The 25,237-nt window shown below is 43.4% G+C and overlaps 1 protein-coding gene across 1 annotated transcript in view; it reads left to right on the forward strand.

Annotated features, from left to right (window-relative positions):
- LOC310782241 (aldehyde dehydrogenase, mitochondrial-like) overlaps nt 1–20,584 on the forward strand; it is an 87,746-nt gene extending 67,162 nt beyond the window's left edge. Inside the window, exons 10-13 of the mRNA XM_083642922.1 lie at nt 9,189–9,353; nt 13,508–13,665; nt 14,719–14,833; nt 19,997–20,584. Coding sequence (XP_083499048.1) covers nt 9,189–9,353; nt 13,508–13,665; nt 14,719–14,833; nt 19,997–20,029 — 471 coding nt within the window. The 3' untranslated portion in view covers nt 20,030–20,584. The remainder of the gene's footprint in view (nt 1–9,188; nt 9,354–13,507; nt 13,666–14,718; nt 14,834–19,996) is intronic.
- The last annotated feature ends 4,653 nt before the right edge of the window (nt 20,585–25,237 follow it).

Below are 25,237 nucleotides of genomic sequence, written 5' to 3' on the forward strand. Positions count from 1 at the left end.
TCTGGTGATTCCCACCCCTATAATAAATACATATATATTCGACATTCAATATTACAACGTGGTGCTACTAGCCACATAAGGTGTTTATGTGCTTGTAAGAGATATTATGCATGGGATCCCACACAAGGGGTCCATGAGAAACCAGCCAGGTGGGTCACCTGTCGCCCCTAACCTCATCGAGGTAGGCTAGAAACGGGTCCCAGCCAGCCGAAAACCTCTTAAAGGCCCAATCCGTCAAAACTCACTATTACTGACGCCGGTGGCCGTTAGTGTAACTGCAGGCAGCGTGTGAACGAGCTGACGCGCGGGCACCATACTCGCACGCGCACAAGCAGTTGCCTGGCAACAGCAGAGCTGTTCGTTGCTTTGTAACGTTAACTCATAAAAGTCACTTGAAAACAGCAAACTGGACAATTTATCGGTCAGATCAGCCTCGAGATGCCCAGGAAGGATTCTGGATGAATTAGGGGACGTTATTGTGGCATGTTTGGTCGTGTTTTGGCTTGCGTTGGCTGCGGGCAAGTCGATACTCATGTTAGCACAAGCCAGGAAATAGCCTGCTCCCCCTGTATGTATGTTACCCTGTAATGCCTGGAGTTCACCAAACTGAACAATCAAACAATGTTTCATAAGCATAACAGTAACGTTAGGCATATTTACGACTGTTACATTCATTATCCACACAAGACGGTAACGTTATTAGTGGGGCTGGTGGTAATTTCTATAAATGTAAATTAATATTAGTTAGCCGCGATTAGCATCAAGCTAACGTTAACTATGTGCAGTCCCACTGCAGCCAACCAGTCAGAGCCTGCTGGCTGCGGGAAGTGGATACTCATGTTAGCACAAGCCAGGAAATAGCCTGCTCCCCCTGTATGTACAGTCAAACAATGTACCGTAAACATAACAGACAGTAGGCTAACGTTAGGCATATTTCCGACTGTTAGATTAATTATCAACACAAGACAGTAACGTTATTAGTGGGGCTGGTGGTAATTTCTAGAAATATAGCTAAATCTATTAGTTAGCCGCGTATAGCATCAAGCTAACGTTACTATGGGTCTAATAGGCAGACTCACAACCGCAGCTAACTACAGTCAAACAATAATGTTCAATGACCATAAGCATAACGGTAGTAACGTTAGGGTTGCATTACTTCACACAAGACGGTAATGTTAGCAGAGTTTCTGACCAGGTGGTCAGATACTTGTACTACGGAGTGACAGTAAAAATCTTGAATCTTGAAAATCCATTAGCAAAGCAGCTAACGTTATCTGGTGAAAACCACATTACAGTAGTGTGACGGCCCTCCCCCTCTGCCTGTTTGTGGCTGACACCTCCCATCAGTGGAGGTGATTGGCAGAGTGGGGCAGGTCGTCAGCCTAATATTCCTCACCTGGGCTTGGTTAGAGAGGCAGGCTACTTAACGTGTCTTACCTGACATTTCTCTCTCTCTCCTCCTCATCTGAGCTGCTGATCCCAGGTCTCAGGGTCCTGCCATTATTATACTTTACTTTTACATTCATACATCCATACACTCACACACACTATACTTCACTCATCCATACACTGCAAACATGACTGATTCTTACCATTTTCCAATACTGATACTTTGGTTTGGGTTGGTTTTGGGGTTATTTTGACTTATTTAGTTTACAATAAATTACTTTTTGGTATTTAAACTCATGTGTGGACTCATTTTGTCACTGACTACACCCGGTTCGTGACAAATGGGGGCTCGTCGGTTCTAATGATAAGTTAACTTATCTGTAACTCCATTACAGTTGGAAAGTGTTGACGATGGCGTCGTTGTGTATCCAGCCTGTGCAGTTACGCGTGCCATGACCCTGGCTAGTGCTGTGCCAAATATCACCCAGGGGGCAGATACTGAGATTGCCCATGGAAATTTGACTTTGCCTGAGCAGTTCCAGTCAATGTCACATGCTGATTTGGTTGCGGAGCAGAAAAATGATTCTGGTTTGACAGAGCTGTTTGACAAAGTGTCGCCACTTAGTGTAATAAATAGCTCTGCGCATGGTTATTTCCTCCATGATGGTATGTTATTTCGGAAGTGGGTGCCTCATGCAGAAACGTTTGTCGGCGATCCTGTTTTTCAATTTGTTGTGCCATCTAAGTTTCGGGACTTGGTTTTGCAGACTAGTCATGACAGTCTGGCTGGGCATTTGGGCGTAAAAAAGACATACGATCGTGTGCTGCGCCATTGTTTTTGGCCCCGTTTAAAGCGTGACATTTCTGCATACATCAAATCGTGTCATACTTGCCAGCTGACCGGCAAGCCGAACCAGTCAATCAAACCAGCTCCACTTTGTCCAATTCCTGCGGTTGATCAACCGTTCGAGCATTTGATTATTGACTGTGTTGGTCCGTTGCCCTGTTCAAAGCAGGGACACAAGTATTTGCTTACAGTCATGTGCCAAGTAACCAGGTACCCAGCGGCGTATCCACTCCGAACAATAACTACCAAGTCCGTGGTAAAAGCTTTGACACAGTTTATTTCTGTGTTTGGGGTTCCAAAAATACTTCAGAGCGACCAAGGGTCTAATTTCACCTCTCGAATGTTCGCGGAAATCCTCCAGCAGCTTAAAATTAAGCATAACAAGGCTTCAGCGTATCATGCACAATCTCAGGGAGCGCTAGAACGTTTCCATCAAACGTTGAAGTCCTTGTTGCATTCTTATTGTACAGAGCTGGGCGGCGACTGGGAGGAGGGACTTCCCTGGTTGCTATTAGCAGCCAGAGAGGTGGTGCAGGAAAGCACGGGTTTCAGCCCAAATGAGTTGGTGTTTGGTCACAAGGTTCGTGGTCCCATGGCTGTCTTAAAGGACAGTTGGGAAATGACAGTACCCCCTCAAAATCTTCTGGATTATGTGAATAGTTTCAGACAGAGGTTGTTTTTGGGTGTTGAAAAGGCAAAAGAGAAGTTGGGTAAATCAGAGGAAAGGATGAAAAGTCTGTATGATAGGCGGGCAGAGCCTAGACAGTTTATGCCTGGTGATCAGGTTTTGCTTCTTAAACCTATTGTCACTTCTCCTTTTGAAGCTAAATTCTCTGGTCCTTACACTGTGGTGCGACAGGTGTCTGGTGAGAATTACAGCATTGCAACGCCAAAAAGTAGAAAAAGACAAAGTTATGTCATGTAAATCTGCTGAAACCTTATTATTCACGTTTAACAGATGATGAGGGGGGAAATGAGAGTGATGTTAATCCTTCTCTCTGCACCGCTACAGTTTCATTGGCTTCCTCACCGGAGGGTCTGTTTGAGGACAGTACCGTGGAGGGCTCCATTCCTGATGGGGTGTTGCAAGGTCGGTTGAAAAATTCTGAGACCTTGGAAAATTTGAGTCACGTATTATCTTATTTGGATGATTCTAAACGTGCAGAGTTGAGTGCTCTTGTCAAAAGTTATCCTTCACTGTTTTCGGACGTACCCTCTCGCACACATCTTATTGAACATGACGTGGATGTGGAGGGTGCGGTACCGATAAAGCAGCGCTTTTATCGTATTTCGCCTGACAAGCGCAAACATTTTGATCAAGAAGTGAATTACCGTAAATTCCGGACTATAAGGCGCACCGGTCTATAAGCCGCACCTTCAAAGGTGACTATTTTTTTCTTATATAAGCCGCACCGGACTATAAGCCGCGGGTGTTTTAATGGTATTTTTTGTTTTTTTTACAGTGCACACAGTGTCCGCGGTGTGGTGAAAAGAGGGCAAGAGAGGAAATTAAAACAGAAGTGGATTTATAGTTAGAAAGAGTGCTAAAGAAGAGAGAATTCCGTTTTTTATTTTTTTATTTTAGTTACTCACAGTACTATTGACCAGTCCAACTCAAAAGATATTCGGCAGTTTCACTTTGAGCTCTTGTTCCGCCGCTGTCCATCAATGGTTATGACGAGTCTCGCTGGGTACAGTACGCCAAAGCGATATCCATTGACTTTAACCTTTTCGATGATGCTGTTGTATGTTGCGCGTTTCTGTTGCACCAACGCGGAGAGGTCCTGTCGACGAAAAAGCGCGTACCCTCCCAGGTGAGGGGCTTCTTCCCCGCAGCCTGGAGGATGAGTTGACGGTCGGGCCAGCGGAGTAGGCAGATGAAGATGGCCCTCGGTGGCAGGCCGGGGTCTGGACGTGGCCGAGGCGCCCGGTGTGCCCTGTCCACCTCTGGTGGTTTCTCGCCTTCCTTCAGGTCCAGGATGTAACACAGGATTTTGCCACGAAAGCGTCCATGTCACCAATCTCAGCTCCCTCTTTTACATTGATCAGGCGAATGTTATTTCTTTTACTCCTGCTGATTAAGTCATCAACCTGCGTGTGCAGCGTTTCGATGTTTTTGCATTTTATCCACTTTCGGACTCACTGTGTTGTTTTTGTCCTCCAGTGCGCTGATGCGCTTTTTTTAGAAACTCTGTTCACGGTTGCATTATTTTCTTTAGTGAGTGAGTGGATGGACTTCTGCACGTTTTCAAACTTGTTTTCAAGCTGCTCAAACCTCTGAGCGATGTCGGACTTAATCGATAGTGTTTCACGGAGTAAAAGTTTAGCCCAAGCCGTGTATCTCCAGCCTCCAGCAGGTGAGTCATTTCCTCATTCATGGCGGTGATTGCTTCTTTCTTTCTTTCGTCTTTTTCTTTCTGCTTACCTGTGTTGTGTTATGTTATGTTATGTTATGTTATGTTGTTAAAAGAGGGCAAGAGAGGAAATTAAAACAGAAGTGGATTTATAGTTAGAAAGAGTGCTAAAAAAGAGAGATTTTTTTTTTTTTTGGGAAAAAATCCATAGATAAGCCGCACCGTTATATAAGCCGCAGGGGCCAAAAAAGCCCAAAAAACGGGAAAAAAGCCGCGGCTTATAGTCCGGAATTTACGGTACATGTTGGATAACCACATGGCTGAACCATCTTGCTCAAGCTGGGCGTCACCTTGTCTGTTGGTCAAGAAACCTGACCATACGTATAGACCGTGTACTGACTTTCGTAAAGTTAATAACGTTATGAAGCCAGATGCGTATCCTCTTCCTCGCATGGAAGACTGTATAGACCAAGTGGGCTCGGCGAAGTTTGTCAGTAAATTTGACCTACTAAAAGGTTACTGGCAGGTCCCACTGTCTCAAAGAGCACAGGAGATTTGTGCATTCATTACGCCATCTGGTCTGTACAACTATACTGTGATGCCTTTTGGCCTACGAAACGCGCCCGCGACATTTCAGCGCTTAATGAACCGGGTTGTGTTTGGTCTGGAGGGATGTGCGGTTTACCTTGATGACGTCGTCATTTACAGTGATACATGGTGTGAGCACGTTCAGCGTATTCAAGCACTCTTTGACAAACTAGTCTGGGCACGGTTGACCATTAATTTGGCAAAATGTGAATTTGCGAGGGCCACAGTCACATATTTGGGCAGAGTGGTCGGCCAGGGTACTGTGCGTATGTCACAGGCTAAGGTTGAAGCAGTCCTCAAATATCCACGTCCAGCCACAAAAAAAGAGCTATTGAGCTTTTTGGGCATGGTAGGATATTATCGAGTCTTCTGTAGAAATTTCTCAACCGTGGTGGAACCGTTGACTGCTCTATTGAAAAAAGAGTCCAAGTACATCTGGTCTGACAGATGTCAACAGGCGTTTGCAAATGTAAAGGCTCTCTTGTGTTCAGCACCAGTGTTGGCTGCTCCAAGGTTGAATGATCCATTTACCTTGCAGGTGGATGCTTCCAATGTGGGGGCAGGTGCCGTCCTCTTGCAGACAGGAGAGCAGGGGGTCGAAAAGCCGGTTGCGTTCTTCTCAAGAAAGTTTAATACTTACCAACTTAATTATTCTGTTATCGAGAAGGAGGCCCTAGCACTCATATGGGGTTTGCAGCATTTCGACGTGTACTTGGGGTCAGGGGTAACTCCATTAGTTGTGTACACAGATCACAATCCCCTTACATTTTTGCGGTCACTCCAAAATCCCAATCAGAGACTCATGAGGTGGGCATTATTTTTGCAGCCTTTTCATTTAGATATCCGTCATATCAAAGGTAAAGAGAACGTGATAGCGGATGCACTTTCGCGTATGCCCTAGTTCTATTTGCTTGTTCTCTTAGTGTCTATTTTTCTACTCTGTTAATCTGTCCTGTCTTCCTTCTCTCTTAATTTGCTCCTTAGGATCCAAGGTTGCTGATAGAGGGGCAGCGGGGTGGTGTGGTGGAGGAGACTAGAGGTATTACTGGGGATCTTGCTAATGTTATGCTGGGCAGTCGTTTTGGCTTTTGGGAGTTAATTATGGTATTTTTTTTGTTTATTAGAATATTGGGGGTAATGTTGTGTAGCTTTTTAGCTGCAGGGGGCAAAATTTAAACATGTTCACTAAAATAATTGGTGTCAAGTTGAATGTTTATATTACATTGACTTAACTTTTAATATGAAGTCTAATTGATTTGTTTTTCTTTTTTTCTTAGATTATGTGGTGGAACCACATTCTTTAGGAGGGGGGTGTGACGGCCCTCCCCCTCTGCCTGTTTGTGGCTGACACCTCCCATCAGTGGAGGTGATTGGCAGAGTGGGGCAGGTCGTCAGCCTAATATTCCTCACCTGGGCTTGGTTAGAGAGGCAGGCTACTTAACACATTGAGTGCCAGCGACGCCATATGGCGTCAAGAGAAATTTACCGTAGAGTGCCAGCGACGCCAAATGGCGTCAATAACTCCAAATTGTTTTTTTGACGGGGGGGTGTCGATCTAAGCCTCTTACATCGCCTCTTACAATATGAGAGCTATTGAATGTGTCTAACCTATTTTACAGAACCCTTAGGTGGCGACAGCGCTCTCCAGATGAGAGAACGTGGAGTAAAACACACAGAAGAAGTCGTTGGGGAAAAGGAAATCGCATCGCATCCGTCCGTATGCAGCTGCTTCATTGAAGCATAACGTTAGCTGTGCCCCTGCAGCAGCCAATCTGCTGTCACAATTGAGCACCTCCGTGTCCGCTGCTACAGCCCATCCGCATGTGGAGTTGTTATTATTCTCAACTGGAAGCATGGGAGCTGGTGACAAATACACGCGGCTGTAAAAAAGCTGGATGTAGCGGACTTTTCAGTGCAGAGCACACGCAGAGCAAACGCACTCACAGCAGAGCCCAGAGAGACACTCCTCCCACAACGGGGGAGAAGGAGGGGGGGGGGGGGGGGGCACGCAGGGCACTACAGCATACAACAGACCCAGGCAGCTGCAGCAGGCTCGATGCACAGAGAGCAAACAAGCTAGAATAGGCTATCTGATGCCCACCAGCAGTAAATCAAGACCAGCAAGAAGGTGTAGGGTCTGCGCACGCAGGGGCCAGCGCTGCTGGTTGCAGCTAAAAAATATTATTTGGCCAAACAAAATTCCTTTGTTTTCACACTTTTATTGAAGGAAATTATTTTTGAGGTGTCATTACATCAGAAAATATTAGCAATGAGTCAATGATGTGCTTGAAATGCTTCCTTTCACAAAAGGCTGAATATCTCAGGTTTCTAGAAAAAATTGCTGTTTTTGGTCAAATCAAGCTATCTTCTCCGGCTCATAACTAAAGAACGGAAAATAGGATCAATAAACTTTTTTTTGCAGGTGATAGAAGAGAGTCTCATCGTTATTTGTGCGTGTTCAGTGTTTACATAGTAATTATTAAAGAAATTATATGACTGTTTTAAAATGCATTGGAGCCTATGTGGCACTTTATAGCAACCTTTTGGCAAACCCCGTGGCACTGAATGTGTTAACGTGTCTTACCTGACATTTCTCTCTCTCTCCTCCTCATCTGAGCTGCTGATCCCAGGTCTCAGGGTCCTGCCATTATTATACTTTACTTTTACATTCATACATCCATACACTCACACACACTATACTTCACTCATCCATACACTGCAAACATGACTGATTCTTACCATTTTCCAATACTGATACTTTGGTTTGGGTTGGTTTTGGGGTTATTTTGACTTATTTAGTTTACAATAAATTACTTTTTGGTATTTAAACTCATGTGTGGACTCCCTTTTGTCACTGACTACACCCGGTTCGTGACAGTAGCTACAAGCAGCAAGTTTCCTTCATGAACCGAAAACACAGTCCTGAACTCTAGTTTCCCCCCGATGTCGGTCACATTGCTGCTGTCTGGCCAGACGGGCTTCATTAGATAAATATTTATTTATTTAGTCTGGACTTTTTCTGGAGTCTGTGTTGTTGTTTCCTTTTTAGCTAGCGACGACCGTAACGTTAAAAGCTACTTCAGCCATTTCCTGTTAGCGTCAGACAAGAGACAAGCTCGACGTGAACGCGCGAGACGTCACATCCTCTAGCTGTGGCGGGAGATGCTATCCACTTCGAAACTGCGGTTTTTCAATGTATCTTCTGAACGGCTGGTCTGAGAGAAACGCCCCTGGTCGCCATTTTTAAGTTACGTCAAGGCGCATTCACTCAGTGCCAATAATAAACACTTTGTGCACATTTATTTCTCGCCAAAACCAACGGAATGGGCCTTTAAGTGAGTTGGTCCTCAGGAACCTAAGTCTCTCCATCCGTATAACAGAGGTCATGTCCATCAACCACAATTGAAAAGAAGATGAAGAGGGGGACTTCCATTCCTTCAGAATGAGTTTTTTGGCAACAGTTGTTCCCTGTGTTAGAGACTGTTGCACCCTCATGTAAACTATTGCAGCCAATGGAAATAGAGCATCTTAAAACATCAGTTTTTCCACTTATGGAAATCAATCTTTGTTAAAAAATAAAATACAGGCTGTTGTCTAGATGAAGTATGCAAATTATCAGAATTTTGTCTTGATAACTGAATATTTGACACTAGTTTGAAATCTGCCTTAAGATGGTGTTATCATGCACCTTTGTGGTTGGCATAATGTCATAATGTGAAGCCCCCTTTGATTTTCCCACTTCTCAGGTAGCTCAGCTAGGTCATGAGTTGCCTTTGATGGCTGAGGTTGCGCAGCCTCTGCATGTTTTTTATTGAAAAATCCATCGCTTTAGATAGCTTCTCTAGGCTCCAAGACATTCAACTGGGAAATTACAACAGTGGGAGAAAACATTGTGAAAGCACCCAAAGCCTTGTGTGTGAAACTGAGACACTGAAACTAGATGGACAGTCTTAACTTAAACTACACCACACACACCTAGTTGACCTCTCCCCTCTGCCTTGACTTGACAGGTGGATCAGGAGCAGTTTAACAAGATTCTGGGCTACATCAGCACTGGCAAGAGAGAGGGAGCCAAACTGATGTGTGGAGGAGGAGTGGCTGCTGACAGAGGATACTTTATACAGCCAACCGTCTTTGGAGATGTCCAGGACAACATGACCATTGCCAGAGAGGAGGTAGGTTAGCTTAGCAGAAATATGGCTTAAAGTTGTGTCACTATATAAACTTGTATCACTAGTACACTTGATTACTATACTGGCCTACTCTCTTGTCTCCCAATGTCCACAATCAAACCAGTCTTTTAACTAGGAGGAGACACATAACTCATGTTTTGAAACACTGGCTGCCTGTTAATTTTAGCCTTTTTCATTATTATTATTATTATTCTCTTAGCTTTTAACACATTCACTGCCAGCCGTTTTTTCAATACTGTAGGTAGCTTCTGCCAAGGTTTTTTTTTGAGGATTCTGGCTCATCTTTCAAGAGCCGAGGATTCTTTTCTGCTAAGATTTTGTGAACACAAATTATCTCAAAAGAACTAATAGAATGTGTGCTTTCTCTGTCTAAAAGAGTTAGTTTGTAGAGTTAGTAGTTATGTAGGCATTAGCAGTAGAATACAGCATGGTTTCAGCGTCTGAAAATTTAAGCTGAGATAAATGGCTTTTTGTGAAATTCGATAGAACAGTCACTTTAACCATTTATTTTTGGCGTAAGACGTCAGACATCTAAACAATAGTTTTGAACAGTAATTTCCTCCATAGCAGCAGGAAACCCCCCTCTCCTTCAAACTCCTCCCTCCGTGTATGTTCTCCTCCCTCCGTGGCTGCAGCGGTACAAGCGAGGCTCTGCCTGTCTGTGCTGCCTGGCTGCTGGCGGCTGCTCTTTGGGCGAGTCTGCATGGGGCTCGTTCGTTTCGGTTGTGAGCTCAGCTGGAATGAAGCTGCGTGCGATTGTGGGCTTTCTGCCGGTGTTTCAAAGTGTGTTGCACCCATAATCTATTATGCAAATTTGCAATCCCCCACCGCCAGCTCCCAGCGCGATAATGCGCGAAAGCGAAAGCGTTTTCGCCAATCCATTTTACAGTATGAGAATGGTTTCCTCGCGTGTTCCCCTGCAGTTTTGGCTCGGCTTTTTCTAGTCTGGAGAGCACTGTCGCCACTTAGTGGGTCGGTGGAATGGGTTGTACACGTTCGGTGGCTCCCATATTTATATAGCAGATGTAAAAGGGTTAGATCAACGTCCCACCGTCAAATTTTTTTTTTTTTTTTTTTTTTTGGACGAGTTGACTCGCCATTGGCAGTCAACCGTTGGTTTCTGCTTGACGAGTTGACTCGCCAATGGCAGTGAACGTGTTACGGTCTTGCATCCCCTTATTTATGCTTTTAAGATATACATGGGTGGTATATCAATGTCCTTTTTTGTCCCAAGCGTCAAACACCAATAAATAAAAATGTCTCATACAGAGTCATACGTATGCGTGCTAGCTTGATTGACAGTTTACATTTCTCGAACTAGAGCTTGCCAGCTAGCTTAGGGGACCTGTTAGGTTAATTTCTAGCTCCACTAGACTAGGTTTGCATGAGCCACAGTTGAAAAGACTCCTTATTTATATTGTACTGTCTCTTTATGCAGCCCCTCTGTTCATCCTCTGTCTGAATACAGGCTGTTTTAGCTCCTGTCTCTATAAGGCCCCCACTTCTGAGAGAGCCCACTCTATTCTGATTGGCCAGATTTCCGGTATCACTTTTGTTAAGTTACTGCCGGTGAAGAAAAATGTCCTGCTTTACTGCTTCACATTAAAAGCTTTTTAAATCAGCGTTGCCAACTTCGGGTACCTAACCTGGCTAGAGTAAGATTTTGAATGCATGGACTTAATCATGCATACGTGACTTAATTCACCATCACGCTTTAAACAAGTAATCCCCAACATAAATGGGAGCTCAGGCTCTGTCTGTCCCACTGTGATTGTCCCACTGTGACATCAACCATGATGTCATTAATCCCATGGTGACATCATCAGTGATGTCATAAATCCCACTGACATCATCAGTGATGTCATAAATACCACTGTGACATCATCAGTGATGTCATAAATACCACTGTGACATCATCAGTGATGTCATAAATACCACTGTGACATAATCAGTGATGTCATAAATCCCACTGATGACATCATCAGTGATGTCATAAATCTGACATCATCAGTGATGCTGGTCTCATTGGCCACACAGCAGCCGAGTTGCGAATGCGAGCTGCAGGGCCAGCTTGGCGAGCTGCAGGGGCAGCTCAGCGAGCTGCAGGACGGGCGAGGCCGCGCTAGGAATCGAGCTAGTAATGAATAATATGATAATGAACTGTTCAAAATGAACAGTGAAAAGAAACGACAAAAATATAATTATCCTAAAAGGCATTTATTATAACAAAAGGCATTTAATATAACAAACCAAACCAATAGTTGTGAGGGAAAAAAGTAAAGTAAAAAAATGTCAAAATAACTGCTTATTTATTTTCCAACTTTGTTTCAACCTCTCAAAGTCTAGCTAAATCTAATCCAATAAGAAGGGGTGCCCAATAAAAAGGGCTGCAGTGTCTATTGCTAGGGCCTTGAACGAGTCAAGTGGAGTGAGAGGGATTTTTCAGGCTGGTTAGCGAAGCCTCCCAGCCTGTAGACATGCAGGTGGAGGGCATGTGATGTCATGTGCTTCATCAGAACAGAATTCTCTGATCTTCTCAAAAAGATGCTGATCTTTCCCTATCATTGGTTGGTATCTGTTGCTTTAGTAAGCTAAAATTGTTCTGATAGGCTGATGACTTGAACAGGGGTAATCTGCTGTGTAAGTGCAGTTTTAAATGCGTTATATTGGACCTTACATTATGGAGGAGCGTGCATCTGTCCGTTATCAGTTTATTTGCCTGGTTTGTCGGATATTAAGGGTGTCTGTTTTTATGCTGCAGAGGCTAGGAGGCAATTATGTTTGCTTATGCAGTATAAGCGCACTCACTCACAGGCAACTTTAACTCATTGAGTGCCAATGACGACTTTAGTCGTCAATTGCTTTAGTAACGTTGAGTGCCAATGACGACTAAAGTCGTCAATTACGTTTTTTGACAGTGGGACGTGGATCAAAGCCAGATCCATCTCCTGTAAAATTTTGGGGTATGTTGAATGTGTATAACCTATTTTACCGACCCATTAGGTGGCGACAGTGCTCTCCAGATTAGAGAAAGGCCAGGAGAAAAGAGATAAGAAGTCATGAGGAAACGGAAATCGCATCGATATGCATGAAGCATAACGTTAGCTGTGCCTGTGAACAGCAGTCAATCTGCTGCCAATCTGCTGCCCCTCCGTCTCCGCTGCGATAGCCCCTCCATATGATTTAGTTGCCGACACCAGCGTCTTTCTGAAAAGTTACATTATTCTCAGCTGGGAGCTGGCGACAGGCTGTGAAAAAGCGGGGGGATGCAGTGCACTTTTCAGTGCAGAGCAAAAGCAGAGCGAGAGCAAACGCAGCAGAGCCCCAGAGACACTCCCACGGAGGAGGAGGAGGGGGGTGGGGCACGCAGGGCAGCAGAAAGCCCAGAATCGGACGCAGCTTAATCCCAGCTCACAACCGAAACCCCAGAAACGAGCGAGCCCGATCCAGACTGCCGCGACGAGCGGCCGCCATCCAGGCAGCAGAGACTCGCCTGACACAAGCAGCACTCAGAGCGAGCAGAGCCACCAGAGACACACCCACGGAGGAGGAGTTTTCAGTAACGGGGGGTGGGGGTGCTGTTATATTGAAGGAAATTACTGTTCAGATGTTTCAGGTCAGAAAATATTAGCTTCAGAGTCAGTGATTTGCTTGAAATGCTATATTTCACAAAAGGCTCAATATCTCAGCTTCTAGATGGAAACGCCAATTTTTTCTGTTTTTGACCTATCTTCTCCGGCTGATAACTAAAGAACGGAAAATGATATCAATAAACTTTTTTTTGCTGCTGATACAATAGAGTCTCATCGTTCTTTGTGCGTGTTCGGTGTTTACATAGTAATATCACACAATATTCTGTGGGCCTCGAGAAATCACTGAAAACGCTCTGAAACTCTGGCACTGGGAGCGTCCGTTCTCCAAAAGTGGCTGGCACTCAATGAGTTAAAATATTATTTTCATGTTAAAATTATATTTTAATATGAATACTTTTTTCTTTAAGTTTGATTAAGATCCGCCAATGTTAAAACCATTACCAAACCACTTTCTTTCTCTTCCATCATGTTTGCTCCTCTCCTGCTCTCTCCAGATACCACTTTCTTTCTCTTCCATCATGTGTTCTCTCCTGCTCTCTCCAGATCTTTGGCCCAGTGATGCAAATCCTGAAGTTTAAAACATTGGAGGAGGTCATGGACAGAGCTAATGACACTAAATATGGTCTCGCAGCAGCTGTCTTCACTAAAGACCTCGACAAGGCCAACTATTTCTCCAACGGGCTCCGTGCTGGCACAGTCTGGTAGGATTATTATTATTTCTACAATTATTATGTGATTGTTGTTTAATTATCCTTTAATAAAGGGCTATCAAAATATAGCAAATACTGTATGTCACGGCCTGTTTAATCTATGCCATGTTTCTCTATAGACCTATTTTCACTTTCTCAAAATTAAATGCAAGTAATTTTCTCAAAGTGAAGGAGGCTGACCCAATGAGAGTACCAGTCAGCACTAGGGATGTTCATTTTGAAAAATTTCCATAATCGAAAATTGGGGAAAATTAACGATCAAATATCTATTATCGATCATATTAATAATAATATTTTTTTTATATATATATATATATATATATATATATATATATATATATATATATATATATTTTTTTTTTACAAAATGAATGACTATGGCAGAAAATACGAAAGACAACGTGTTCTCCTCAATGAACTCTTTATTTCAATGTGTCTCCTCTCCAACACTCTGCTGTCCCCGGCGCATGCCGGTGGGAATTCCCCATGTTTAAAACAGTTTTGTTGGCACAAAGGCCCGTGCCCAGCCAGAAAACTAGAGACTATATGAAGCTCCACCTCACGTTAGTCGGCTGTGCAATGGAGTGGGGCGAGGAGGAACGAATTCCACCCAAACCTAGTCCGCAAAAAAAATAAAAAAATAATAACAAAATCGATAAGAATTCCACATGATCGATTCCATTCCTTAACGATCAATTATCGATTTCCGATAACTGATGAACATCCCTAGTTCAGCACCTTGTGAGAAACCTGGCTAGACACAGTGGGCAGGTGTGAGAGAGGACTCATTTAAATATTCTCTCCTGCACCTCGTCAGCTCAGAGCTATGCGGGTCTGATCTCACGTAGGCTTTTTTGTTTTGGCTGAAGAACACGTGCCGCAACTCTGAATAAAAGCCTTGGTGCAGTAAACACTAATGTTGCTCATCTGTACTTTTCAAATTTTGTTCATAATCAAAATTGTGTGTGTGTGTGTGCGTGTGCGTGCGTGTGCGTGCGTGCGTGTGTGTGCGTGTGCGTGTGTACATGCGTGTGTAATCTGCAGGATTAACTGCTATGACGTGTTTGGGGCCCAGGCTCCATTTGGAGGTTACAAAGCTTCAGGAAACGGCCGGGAGCTGGGAGAGTATGGCCTGGACAACTACACAGAGGTCAAAACGGTATGAATAAAACACTCATATACTATACTCACTGGCGTAAGGATCGACGGTGCGTGCGGTGCACCGGGGCCCAGAGCTGTCAAGGGCCCATGAAGAGCGAGTCTCGCTTTGGGGAGACGTAACGTACTTACGGTTTCTGCTGCAGTCCCACTCCAAATAAACTTCCATGCTGTTTATGCAGTCAGCACTTGCCTTCATGTAGCTTACTAGGCTAACGAATGCTATTAGCTTTACAGTAAGTTTAGTTTACTGGATTCAGTGGATTGGCGTCACCGTATGGGAAAATAGAAAAAGCGTTCTCTTTCCAACGTGTACTCAGCGGAGTCTCCTGTGAGGTTCTGGTGACATCATTGACCATATATGGAGTTGGAGCAAGAGATGAGGAATATCCCTTCACGTAGCGTAGCCGGCCCTCTTGTTTACACTTTGGGGGTCCTGACGCACAATAGACGGCTAACAATCTGCCTGACGAAAAAAATAATAGGTGAGTCCATATTTTCTATAATTGTTAGGTAGGGCCCAGAGCAAATATTTGCACCGGGGCCCATGGCAATCATGTTACGCCACTGACTATACTTATTGATCTGGGGCCGGTTGCACCAACTGGTCTTAACTATGCCTGGTCGTAACTCCTACGTCGGTCTTAGTTAAGACCATGGACTTACGCCTGTTGCACCAACACGGCTTATGTCTGGTCTTAACTATGCTGGTCGTAGCAATGCGCGTCCATGTGAATTGCCAGGGAATGCACCCTGATTGGATGATGTTGCAAAAAATGTGCCTCGCGACCTGCTTGGAGCACACTGTGCCACTACGCTCTCTCAGCCACTACTGTAAAACACCCTCCCTCCTCCCACCCTCCCTCGCTCCGGGGGAAAAATGGCGGTGATTGAGCCAGAAAGACAGTCTGAATGAAATTGAATGTAACGTTCCCAATTCTATGTATTACATTCTAAAAAATTAACGGCAACATTTTGGAAGGCTAAGCCACACAACTAGTTAGTTATAATCTAACGTCGTGCTTTCAAAGACGGCGAACTGGCGGTGTTACGACGATGACGGTCAAAAAGGTCTCCGCGGAGATCTCTGTTACAGGCAGGCTCTACGCCTCCTCCTGACCAGGCGTAGGAGTTACGCCTGGTCGTAGTGAAAATAAGGCTTAAGCCATCTTGGTGCAACCGGCGTAGCTGTTAGGTCGTAAAGTTACGACCAACTTAGCTTAAGACCAGTGTAAGACCAGTTGGTGCAACCGGCCCCTGGAGACTACAGCTGGTACAACCACAGCAAAGTGGGTTGGGAAGTTTGGGGGCGACCGCCCCTACCTTTTTTACTGAGGTGCATATGTGTGTGTGTGTATATACCCGGCTTTGCTTATGTTAAATAGGCACAAAGCAACAACTGTATCTTTTGCTTGACCAGAAATTATGGTGGTGTCCAGATGGTTTCTAGGACTATACAATCTGTCTATGACCGTCCCCGGTCTTAGCCCACCGCCATGCACATTTTCAGCCCAATCCGACGTGGGGTGTGGGTGGTTTCCAGGATTTTCCAGGTGGTTCCAGACTTGATGACCTGCCCATGACCTTCCCCAGATCATAACCCCCGCCATGGAAATGTTCAGCCCAATCTGACCTGGGTTGTGGACGTGAGGTGGATTCCAGGTGGTTTCCAGGACTTTCCACACAGCCCCAGGACTTTACAACCTGCCCATGACCTTCCCCAGATCATAACCCACTGCCGTGCACATTTTCAGCCCAATCCTACACAGGGTGTGTGTGTGAGGTGTTTTCCAGGGCCTTCCAGGTTGTTCCAGGACTTGATGACCTGCCCATGACCATCCCCAGATCATAACCGACCGCCATGCCAAATTTCAGCCCAATCCGAGCTGGGGTGTTGGCGTGAGGTGTTTTCCAGGTGCTTCCAGGACTTTACAACCTGCCCACAACCGCCCCCAGATCATAACCTGCCTCCATGCAAATTTTCAGTGGGCGTGCATAAGAGATTCAAATGAAAAGAAGGGCTCGCAACAGATTTTCTTCTGCTCCCATAAGCAACATTTAATAGACAACAGTTTCGATCAGCAAACACTGCAACAGGAAGTAAGCTGAGGCAATTTATAATGTTTATGTTGTCGAATTGAAACCATCTATAGATTGCTAGGCAACGGTTTGGAACCTAGCTTATGTCCTGTCACATCAGTTATTGTACTAGCAAATACTGCAATAGGAACAGCTGGGGGAAATGTAGGATGTTTATGTTGTCGAGTTGAAACCGTCTATATACTGTACTGTACTGTGCACGCACACACACACGCACACAAGAGATCCCGCAATATTGCCATTGCAGTGTTTTTGAGTTGTTGTGGTTGTGGTGGGGGGGTGGACCGCAAGCAAACCCCCCCACCACCACATTAACATCCTATTTACTGTGCTGTGGCTGTGATTGGAATGTTGTTCAGCCAAGACAATACTTAGGCTAAAAATGAAGTCAAAATTTTTTCCTCCTCGTTTTGATTATTTATTATACATAATATGTACAACAGTGATGTTCCCTTTAGATTGGGTTCCAGGCGACCCCACTTAGGGTTGCGACCCGAAGTTTGGGAACAACTGGGGTAAGTGAACAGGAGCCTCTCGAGAAAGACGCTCCCCAGGAAAGAATATCTGGAGCGTGCAATAAAATTGCCCCCATTCTTATTCTTGGGATTTTTCTCTTTTTACTCCATGGAAAATAAAATCGTTGCGGTAAGAAATTTACATGTTTTTTCCCCCGGTATGCCTCACTTTCGGGAAAAATACTAAACCCTAGCGAGGGCCTTTTAGGTCGTGGCACACTGCGCCCCAATAGTGAAGATTGCTATTGGGAGCAGATGAAAGGGCAGGCAGGGTTTTATACCCCGCCTACGGACCTAATCGAGGAACACCTCAAGGGGCGTGTCAGTGGTTAATGGCGCCAAATATGATAAAAGTCTTCAGTCTTACGCTGTCGTGTGGGGATATATCCAATCAGTGAAGCCTAAAAGGGCCTCGCTAATTTCAATGAACTTCAGTTTACTTTAAAACTTCCGTTTTCATTGATATAAATAGCCTATAAAAATAGCAGCTCTGTTGCACACGGAGCACCTTAGTGTGCTTTGGAGACATTTATAGTAACCTTTTTACAGCGGTGAATTAGTGATATTTCTCCATGCAGCATTCAGCTGCAATCGGCAGGGTCAAACGTAGCTGCTTGGGAGCAAATAAAAATGTATAAATATAAAAACATATTCCAAAGTGGTAAGTAGGCTTAATTTAATTATGTAAAAAGTACAAAAAGGCACGCACATCCAGTGAAGGGTTAAAACCAGGTGCAGGACCGAAGTGCAAGTAAGTAATAAAAAATAGAGTCCGCACACTGGCAGCTGCTCCCAAATATTTAATTGGAAACCACGAAAAGTGTGACGTTTCGGGCAACGCCCTTCCTCAGACTTGTCCCGGGATAACGTTTCGGGCAAAGCCCTTCCTCAGACACAACAAGTACAACAAGTGTAACACTTCAGTCCTCAATTCAACAGGAGCCCTTCATGGAGTTTTTTTTGTGTGATTTTCATTTGAATGCAATGTATTTTTCATACTATATATGAATGGCAACTCGCTGTTTCCAGAGAACTGATTGGTCAGAAGGTGGGTCTTCCTGGGTTTTGATCTTATCCTCTGAACCTTGCTCCAGACCAGGTTAGCCGTACAGCATAAGTTGCCATGATGATCTATCTCAGTAAGAAGTGAACTAGCGTCGTAGCACGGCCAGCCCCAGGGTTAAACCTGAAGTTACCTCGCTAAGCCACTAATCTTGCTTCGTGGTATAGGCCTCAATTGTTGCTCACTTTCGTTGTGGCTTTCCCATTCATGTTGTGGTTTTTGCATTTGTGTTGTGGCTTTTGCATTTTTGTTTTCCGTTAATGCACTTGTGTTTTTCGAATTTGCAAAGCGTTTTGGATATGCAGTTCTTTCGACACCTCTCGACCACCGTAGTTTTCAATATTAACACCTTGACTGCCAACGACGAGTGTAGTCGTCAAACACAATCCAGCTGTTCACTGCCAGCGACGACTTGACTCGTCAAAAAAATGTTTGTTTTTTTTGACCGTGGGATGTGCATCTAACCCTTTTACATCTCTTATATACTTATTGGAGCCACCGAACGTTTACAACCCATTCCACCGACCCACTAAGTGGCAACAGTGCTCTCTAGAGGAAGGCAAGCATTTTTTTAACTTGTCACCCCATTCTCACCCCAGCCATTCTCATGAAAATGGATGGGGGAAAACGCTCTCGTTTTCGCGCTGATTGCTGGCGATGCGGGATTGCAAATTTACATAATACATTACAGGTGGAACACACTTTGAAACACGCAGCATAAATATGACCAGAATCGCAAAAGCTTCTCTCAACCAAAACTCCAAGAAGCGAGCGAGTCCATGCCGACAGGCACAGGACAGCAGCAAAGCACTCAGACTGGTGACAAGCTTGTGACGGCCGCTGCAGCCAAGAAGAACGCCCACGGAGGGAGGAGTTGAAGCAACTCTCCCTCTCGCTCTCTCCCTCTCTCTCTCTCTCTCTCGCTCTCTCTCTCTCTCTCTCTCTCCCTCTCCCCCTCTCACTAGGATTAAACCTAGTGCGTCTCCCTCCCGAGAGGGAGGGAGAGAGAGAGAGAGGGAGGGAGAGCGAGAGGGAGGGAGAGAGAGAGAGAGAGAGAGGGAGGGAGAGCGAGAGGAAGGGAGAGAGAGAGAGAGAGAGCGAGAGAGGGAGAGAGAGAGAGAGAGAGCCAAAAATGAATGGTTAAAGTGACATTTCTATCGAATTTCACAAAAAGCCGTTTATCTCTGAATATTTTTTCTGACGCTAAAACCATGCTGTATTCAACTGCTAATGCTTACATAACTACTAACTCTACAAACTAACTCTTTTAGACAGAGAAAGTACACATTCTATTAGTACTTTTGAGATATTGTATGTTCACAAACTCCAAGCAGAAAATAATCCTCGGCTCTTGTAAAATGAGCCACAATCCTCAAAAAACGGCTTGGCAGAAGCTACCTACAGCAAGAAAAAAACGGCTGGCAGTCAATGTGTTAACATCTTCAAATCTTGAAAATGATCTTCTTTTCTTCATATTTCCTGTCAGGTGACCATCAAGGTGCCTCAGAAGAACTCCTAGACTTCTGCTGTGATGCCTGACAAAGGTGGACTGTTGTAAACTCAGCAAGCCGCGAGAGCAGACCGAAGCTTCAGATACTGCTACTGCCATTTCCACTTGTAGTGCTACTGTTGTCTTTACACACAGCTTTGCAGAAGATCTCATTGTTTGTACTGCAGATCTGATTTTCGCATTGGCCTTCTAAATAGTGAGAAATCCAACAGAATTAGATTGTTCCTGATTGGACAGCTTTGACAAGTATTGATTTAAAACTATATTTTCTGTTGCTGTGGAAATGGAATTAATGAGATGGAGTGAGCAGAGTTGTTACCATTAGTCAGACTTGGGTGTTTGCTACATAATCACTCTTATTGTTCATGACCGTACTCCACTCCCTTGTTTTTGCTGTTGTTCATGAATTTAAATGAGAACCTTTCATTTGCAAAGGTATTTGCACTTGATTGCTGTGATTTGTCTCTGTCCCAGATATGCATATGTCTATATTTGTACTCTGATCTGTGAGCTTTGGGAATTAAAATATAATTTTGTGTAATAAATTCATGCAAGGCAGTGATGCTCCACAGCTCTCTCTGTTCTGTAGTCCTCTTCATCTCTGACCATTTAGGAAATGTTTGTGAACTTGTACTATTCTTAAATATATACAAGATAATATCTACTGGATGTAATCCTATCACTTATTACCATTTTTAAAGTTATGTTTCTTCTCTCAACATTACTAATGTCATTTAGCAGACACTTTTCTCCAAATCAACTTATGATGAACTGTGCATCAGTCTTCATCAGCTAAGAGCTTTAAAAAGGAATAAGCACCATTTGAGAGTTGAAGGAATAAGTCTTTTTTTATGGATTATACAGTTTCACTGTGGATACTGAATTAAGAGAAAAAAAGGGGAGCTACTTGGAGTTTTTAGGCAATATTTAATAAGTAATATATCTGTGTACAAGCAGCTACAAAACAGAATATATCTTCAATCTACTACAGGCAAACAAAACACAACGCGTTTCAACCACGCAGGTCTTCCTCAGGCAGTGTTAGCTGGTGTCGGCCGCCGCACCTGTGTATAATGCATACGTGGCACAAGTCAGTTTTTTTCACTTTGTATACTAATTGCCTTTTGAGCTGCTTTGGTCCACACTTGTGATTTCCTACTGAATTAAGAGAGAATGGAGTTGAACTTAATGTCGCTATGGTCCCCCCCCGCTTCTGCTTCATTTAAATAAGACATCTTCATACAGATTTCCTTGTTTAGTATCATTAATTTTGTGCAAAGGTATATTAAATTCTTAGTATGAATAATAAATACATAGGGGAGAGTGGGGTGAGTTGTGCCAGTGGGGAAGTTGTGCCACCCCTTGTATCTAGAAAACCATAGAAGAAATTGGTCATGTGACCACACATTTTTGAAGAGGCATCCATTTTACTCACTCTGCAAAGAAGGGAGGCAGATTGCACAAGAGCTAAGCACATTTAAGTTCAAAAAACTTTTTTGCCTCTCAAAGTAAATTTTTTATGATCAAGGTTTATTGATTGTTGTGTCTGAACAATTATAGACAAGCTTGAGAACATTTCACACATGTGTTAGTGTTTTAGTAAGCTACAATATGAGGCTATACTGTTAGCATGATGTTAGCTCCAAACCAGCTATATGATACAAGTTTGTTAAAATGGTGGGGATGGGGTGATTTGTGCCAAAAGGCCTGGGTTAAGTTGTGCCAGTGCAGTTGCAGTTGATTTAGTGAAATTTTATTTCATTTTGTTCTTAAATGTTTAAATAGACCTTGTTGAAGAATATTGCAGTATTGGCAAGTGTAGCCTGGCTCTGTGATAGTTGATTTTGTTCATTTTGAACATAATTTTTATTTCTGAAAATGTTAAATATGTAGGTCAACTGCTGCTACCGTTTAGCCTTGTTTAACCCTGTTATAGTACACTGGACTTTAGTGTTATCTTTATTTTGTCTTGCTTTGATATAGCATTACAGTATATGAGATGAAAATGTTCTGTTTTACTTCAGTAATCAATGGCACAATTTACCCCAACGTATTCTCTCCAAAGGCACAACTTACCCCGCACCGGGGGCAAGTTGTGCCAAGAGACCACTTTTTTAAGAATAGCCATATTTTTTTAACAGTTTATTTAAGATCCAAAGGGAGTGTTCCCAGTGGTGCACAACATCCTGAAATATATTTACATATTGTAGTTGGAGGCATTACTGTCATGCCCTCACTTTAAAGACACCTCAAGTAAAAAGTGGCACAACTCACCCCACTCTCCCCTACAGTATACACAGGTGGAAATCTAGGCAACTTTGGAAGCAGGGGAAAATTCAGTCGACATGGACTGCTAATTGTAAAGTTTTCATTAAACCCATGGGTGCACCTGAGAACACAAAGGGACTGTACATTGGTAGCCTGGACCTGGATTAGATAGGTTTGACTAGGACTATATTGTTTGTAGATATGTTTGGGAATGTGCATAATGAGTGTGTGTGTGTATATATACATATATTTTTTTTTATGTGTTTATGTATATATGTACATGTACCATACTTCACTTTTTGTGAACCATGATAGTATATATCACCTATGCATATATTTATTTCAATCATGAGAGGCCAGTTGGTAGGATTTGACAAACTTTATTTAGCAATCGGCATGCATGGCAAATACTTTGGCGCATGACTCCATTGGCCAGTGGCGCTGCTCTTGAGGCAAGAGGAGGGCATCTGCATAGGCTAGGAGATCCCCCCCCCCCCGTGGTCGATCAGGAGTCAAGACTCGTTGGTGGCGGCCTGGGGAGGTGGGTGGGGCAAAACAACGCTTCGGAGGACGGCTTCAAGGGAGATGGACTGCCGTGAAGCTAGCTGCTGCTATGATCGGCCAGAGAGAGAGAGGTGGCGTAGAACCCTTGCTATATATATGAGGATTAACTGATGTCATGTCATACTAGGACTTTGACTGACCACGTTATGCTAGAACTTGACTGACGTCAGGGGATGATCGGATTATGCATGACTGGCCTTCTGCTTGAAAGGTCTGGAGACCTCACATCATATATTTATATAATGTTTCTTATAAATAGACATTGCTATATTCTTATTATATAACTTCACTATTTTACTATTATCTATTGCAATATATACTGCAATATATTATATAATTCACTATTATTATATTAACAGTTTATTATGGATACCATAGTCAACCTGCATAAGGGCCTAGTACTGGCTCATGTAGCTTGAGAAACAAAACTCATGACCTCGCCTTATTTTTGCAATCAAACACAGTTCATATTCTGGCAGTTTCTGAAACTCATCTGGACAGCTCTTTTGAGGATGCTGAAGTTGACATTTTTGGTTTTTCAATCTTCAGACATGATCGAAACAGGTTTGGTGGTGGAGTTACTATTTTTATCCGTGAGCATCTCCCTGTGAAAATTAGACAGGATCTAATGACTAGTGACATTGAAGCTATGGCTCCAAGTTCAGCTCCCACATCTTAAGCCCATACTTGTGGGATGCTGCTACAGAGCACCTAGTGCCAACCTACAATATTTAAGCAGTCTGTGTGATATGTTGGATAAGGCCACAAAAGAAAATAGAGAATTGTACTGTCTCGGGGATTTTAACATTAACTGGCTTTCTGAAAACTGTCCGTTGAAGAACAGGCTTAAGACCATAACTGACACATGTGGATTATCGCAATTAGTCTCCCAACCAACAAGAAGTTCTGTAAACAATATTGGCATCAACACTTCAAAATGTATTGATCATATTTACACCAACACTCCTAATATGTGCTCTAAATCTGTCGTGATCCCAGTTGGCTTCAGTGACCATGATTTTGTGGCTGTTTCAAGGATAACTAAACTACTTAGGGCCTGTCCCAAAGTTATTATTTCTAGATCGTATAGGAAATTTAAGGAAGATGATTTTATTAGTGATCTCAAGAATACTAAATGGTCTGACGTATGCACAATTGATGATGAGATCTCTCTGAGTTTGTTTATGGATTACTTGATGAAAATTGTTAACAAACATGCTCCTTTAAAGAAATTCCCAGTTAAAGCCAGAAGCGCGCCTTGGATTGACATCCCATTGAAGAACCTTATGTCTCAAAGGGACGATGCCAAAAAGGTTGCTGCTCTCTCGGGTTCTTCTATTGACAGAAAGCTCTATTGTGCGTTAAGAAATCAGGTAACTAAAATGAACAAAGTTAATAAGAGAGCTTACTATCAGCAGAAGATATCTGACAGTGGCGATAACAGCAAAAAATTATGGGGCGTGCTGAATAAAAGTATGGGTAAGAAGACCGCCCGCACGTCTTTTGTTGAATCGGACGGTGTCTACTTGACTAAACCACTTGATATTTCTAATTATTTTAATGAATATTTTGTGAAGAAGGTCTCCAAACTCAGAGAAAACATGGACAACACTATCAAGTCTAATTCTGAAGAACTTCTAAAAAAATACATCATGAAAAATAAGATTTGCACCTTTGATTTTCATCTGGTCAGTGTGGGAAAGGTAGAAATGTTGCTGAGCTCACTGCCTGTTGATGGGGCTGCTGGAACGGACCAGCTTCATAGCAAGTTGTTAAAGATTTCCGCTGCACATGTCTCTCATCCTATTTGTCACATTTTTAATAGATGTCTGATCAGCGGCGTATGCCCACAGCTGTGGAAGGAGGGTAAGATTATTCCTATTCCTAAAGATACAAAAACTACCTTCTGCGGTCCAAACAGCAGGCCCATCAGCATTTTACCAGTATTGAGCAAATTGCTAGAAAAAAATGTTTATGAGCAAATTCAATGTTATTTTTCTGCCAATGAATTAACAACTGTGTTCCAACACGCATATAAACCTGGTCATTCCACCTGTACCGCCATGACTCAGATGTGTGATAGTTGGCTAACCTCTATTGACAACTCAAAGCTCGTTGGTTCTGTTCTACTTGATTTCAGCGCAGCATTTGATGTGATCGACCATGAAATTTTAACATCTAAACTTATGTGTTATGGATTTAAATCATCTGCAATTCAGTGGGTCAAGAGCTACCTGTCGGCCAGGTCACAGAGTCTATTTTAATGGGGCACTATCTAGCAGTAGGAACCTGAACTGCGGGGTCCCACAAGGGAGTTGTCTTGGCCCTCTCCTCTTCTACATCTTCACAAATGATATGCCCTATGCAGGGCCGTAACCAGGGTTC

The sequence above is a fragment of the Poromitra crassiceps genome (assembly GCF_964638095.1).
Source record: "Poromitra crassiceps genome assembly, chromosome: 1".
Classification (NCBI taxonomy): Eukaryota; Metazoa; Chordata; class Actinopteri; order Beryciformes; family Melamphaidae; genus Poromitra; species Poromitra crassiceps.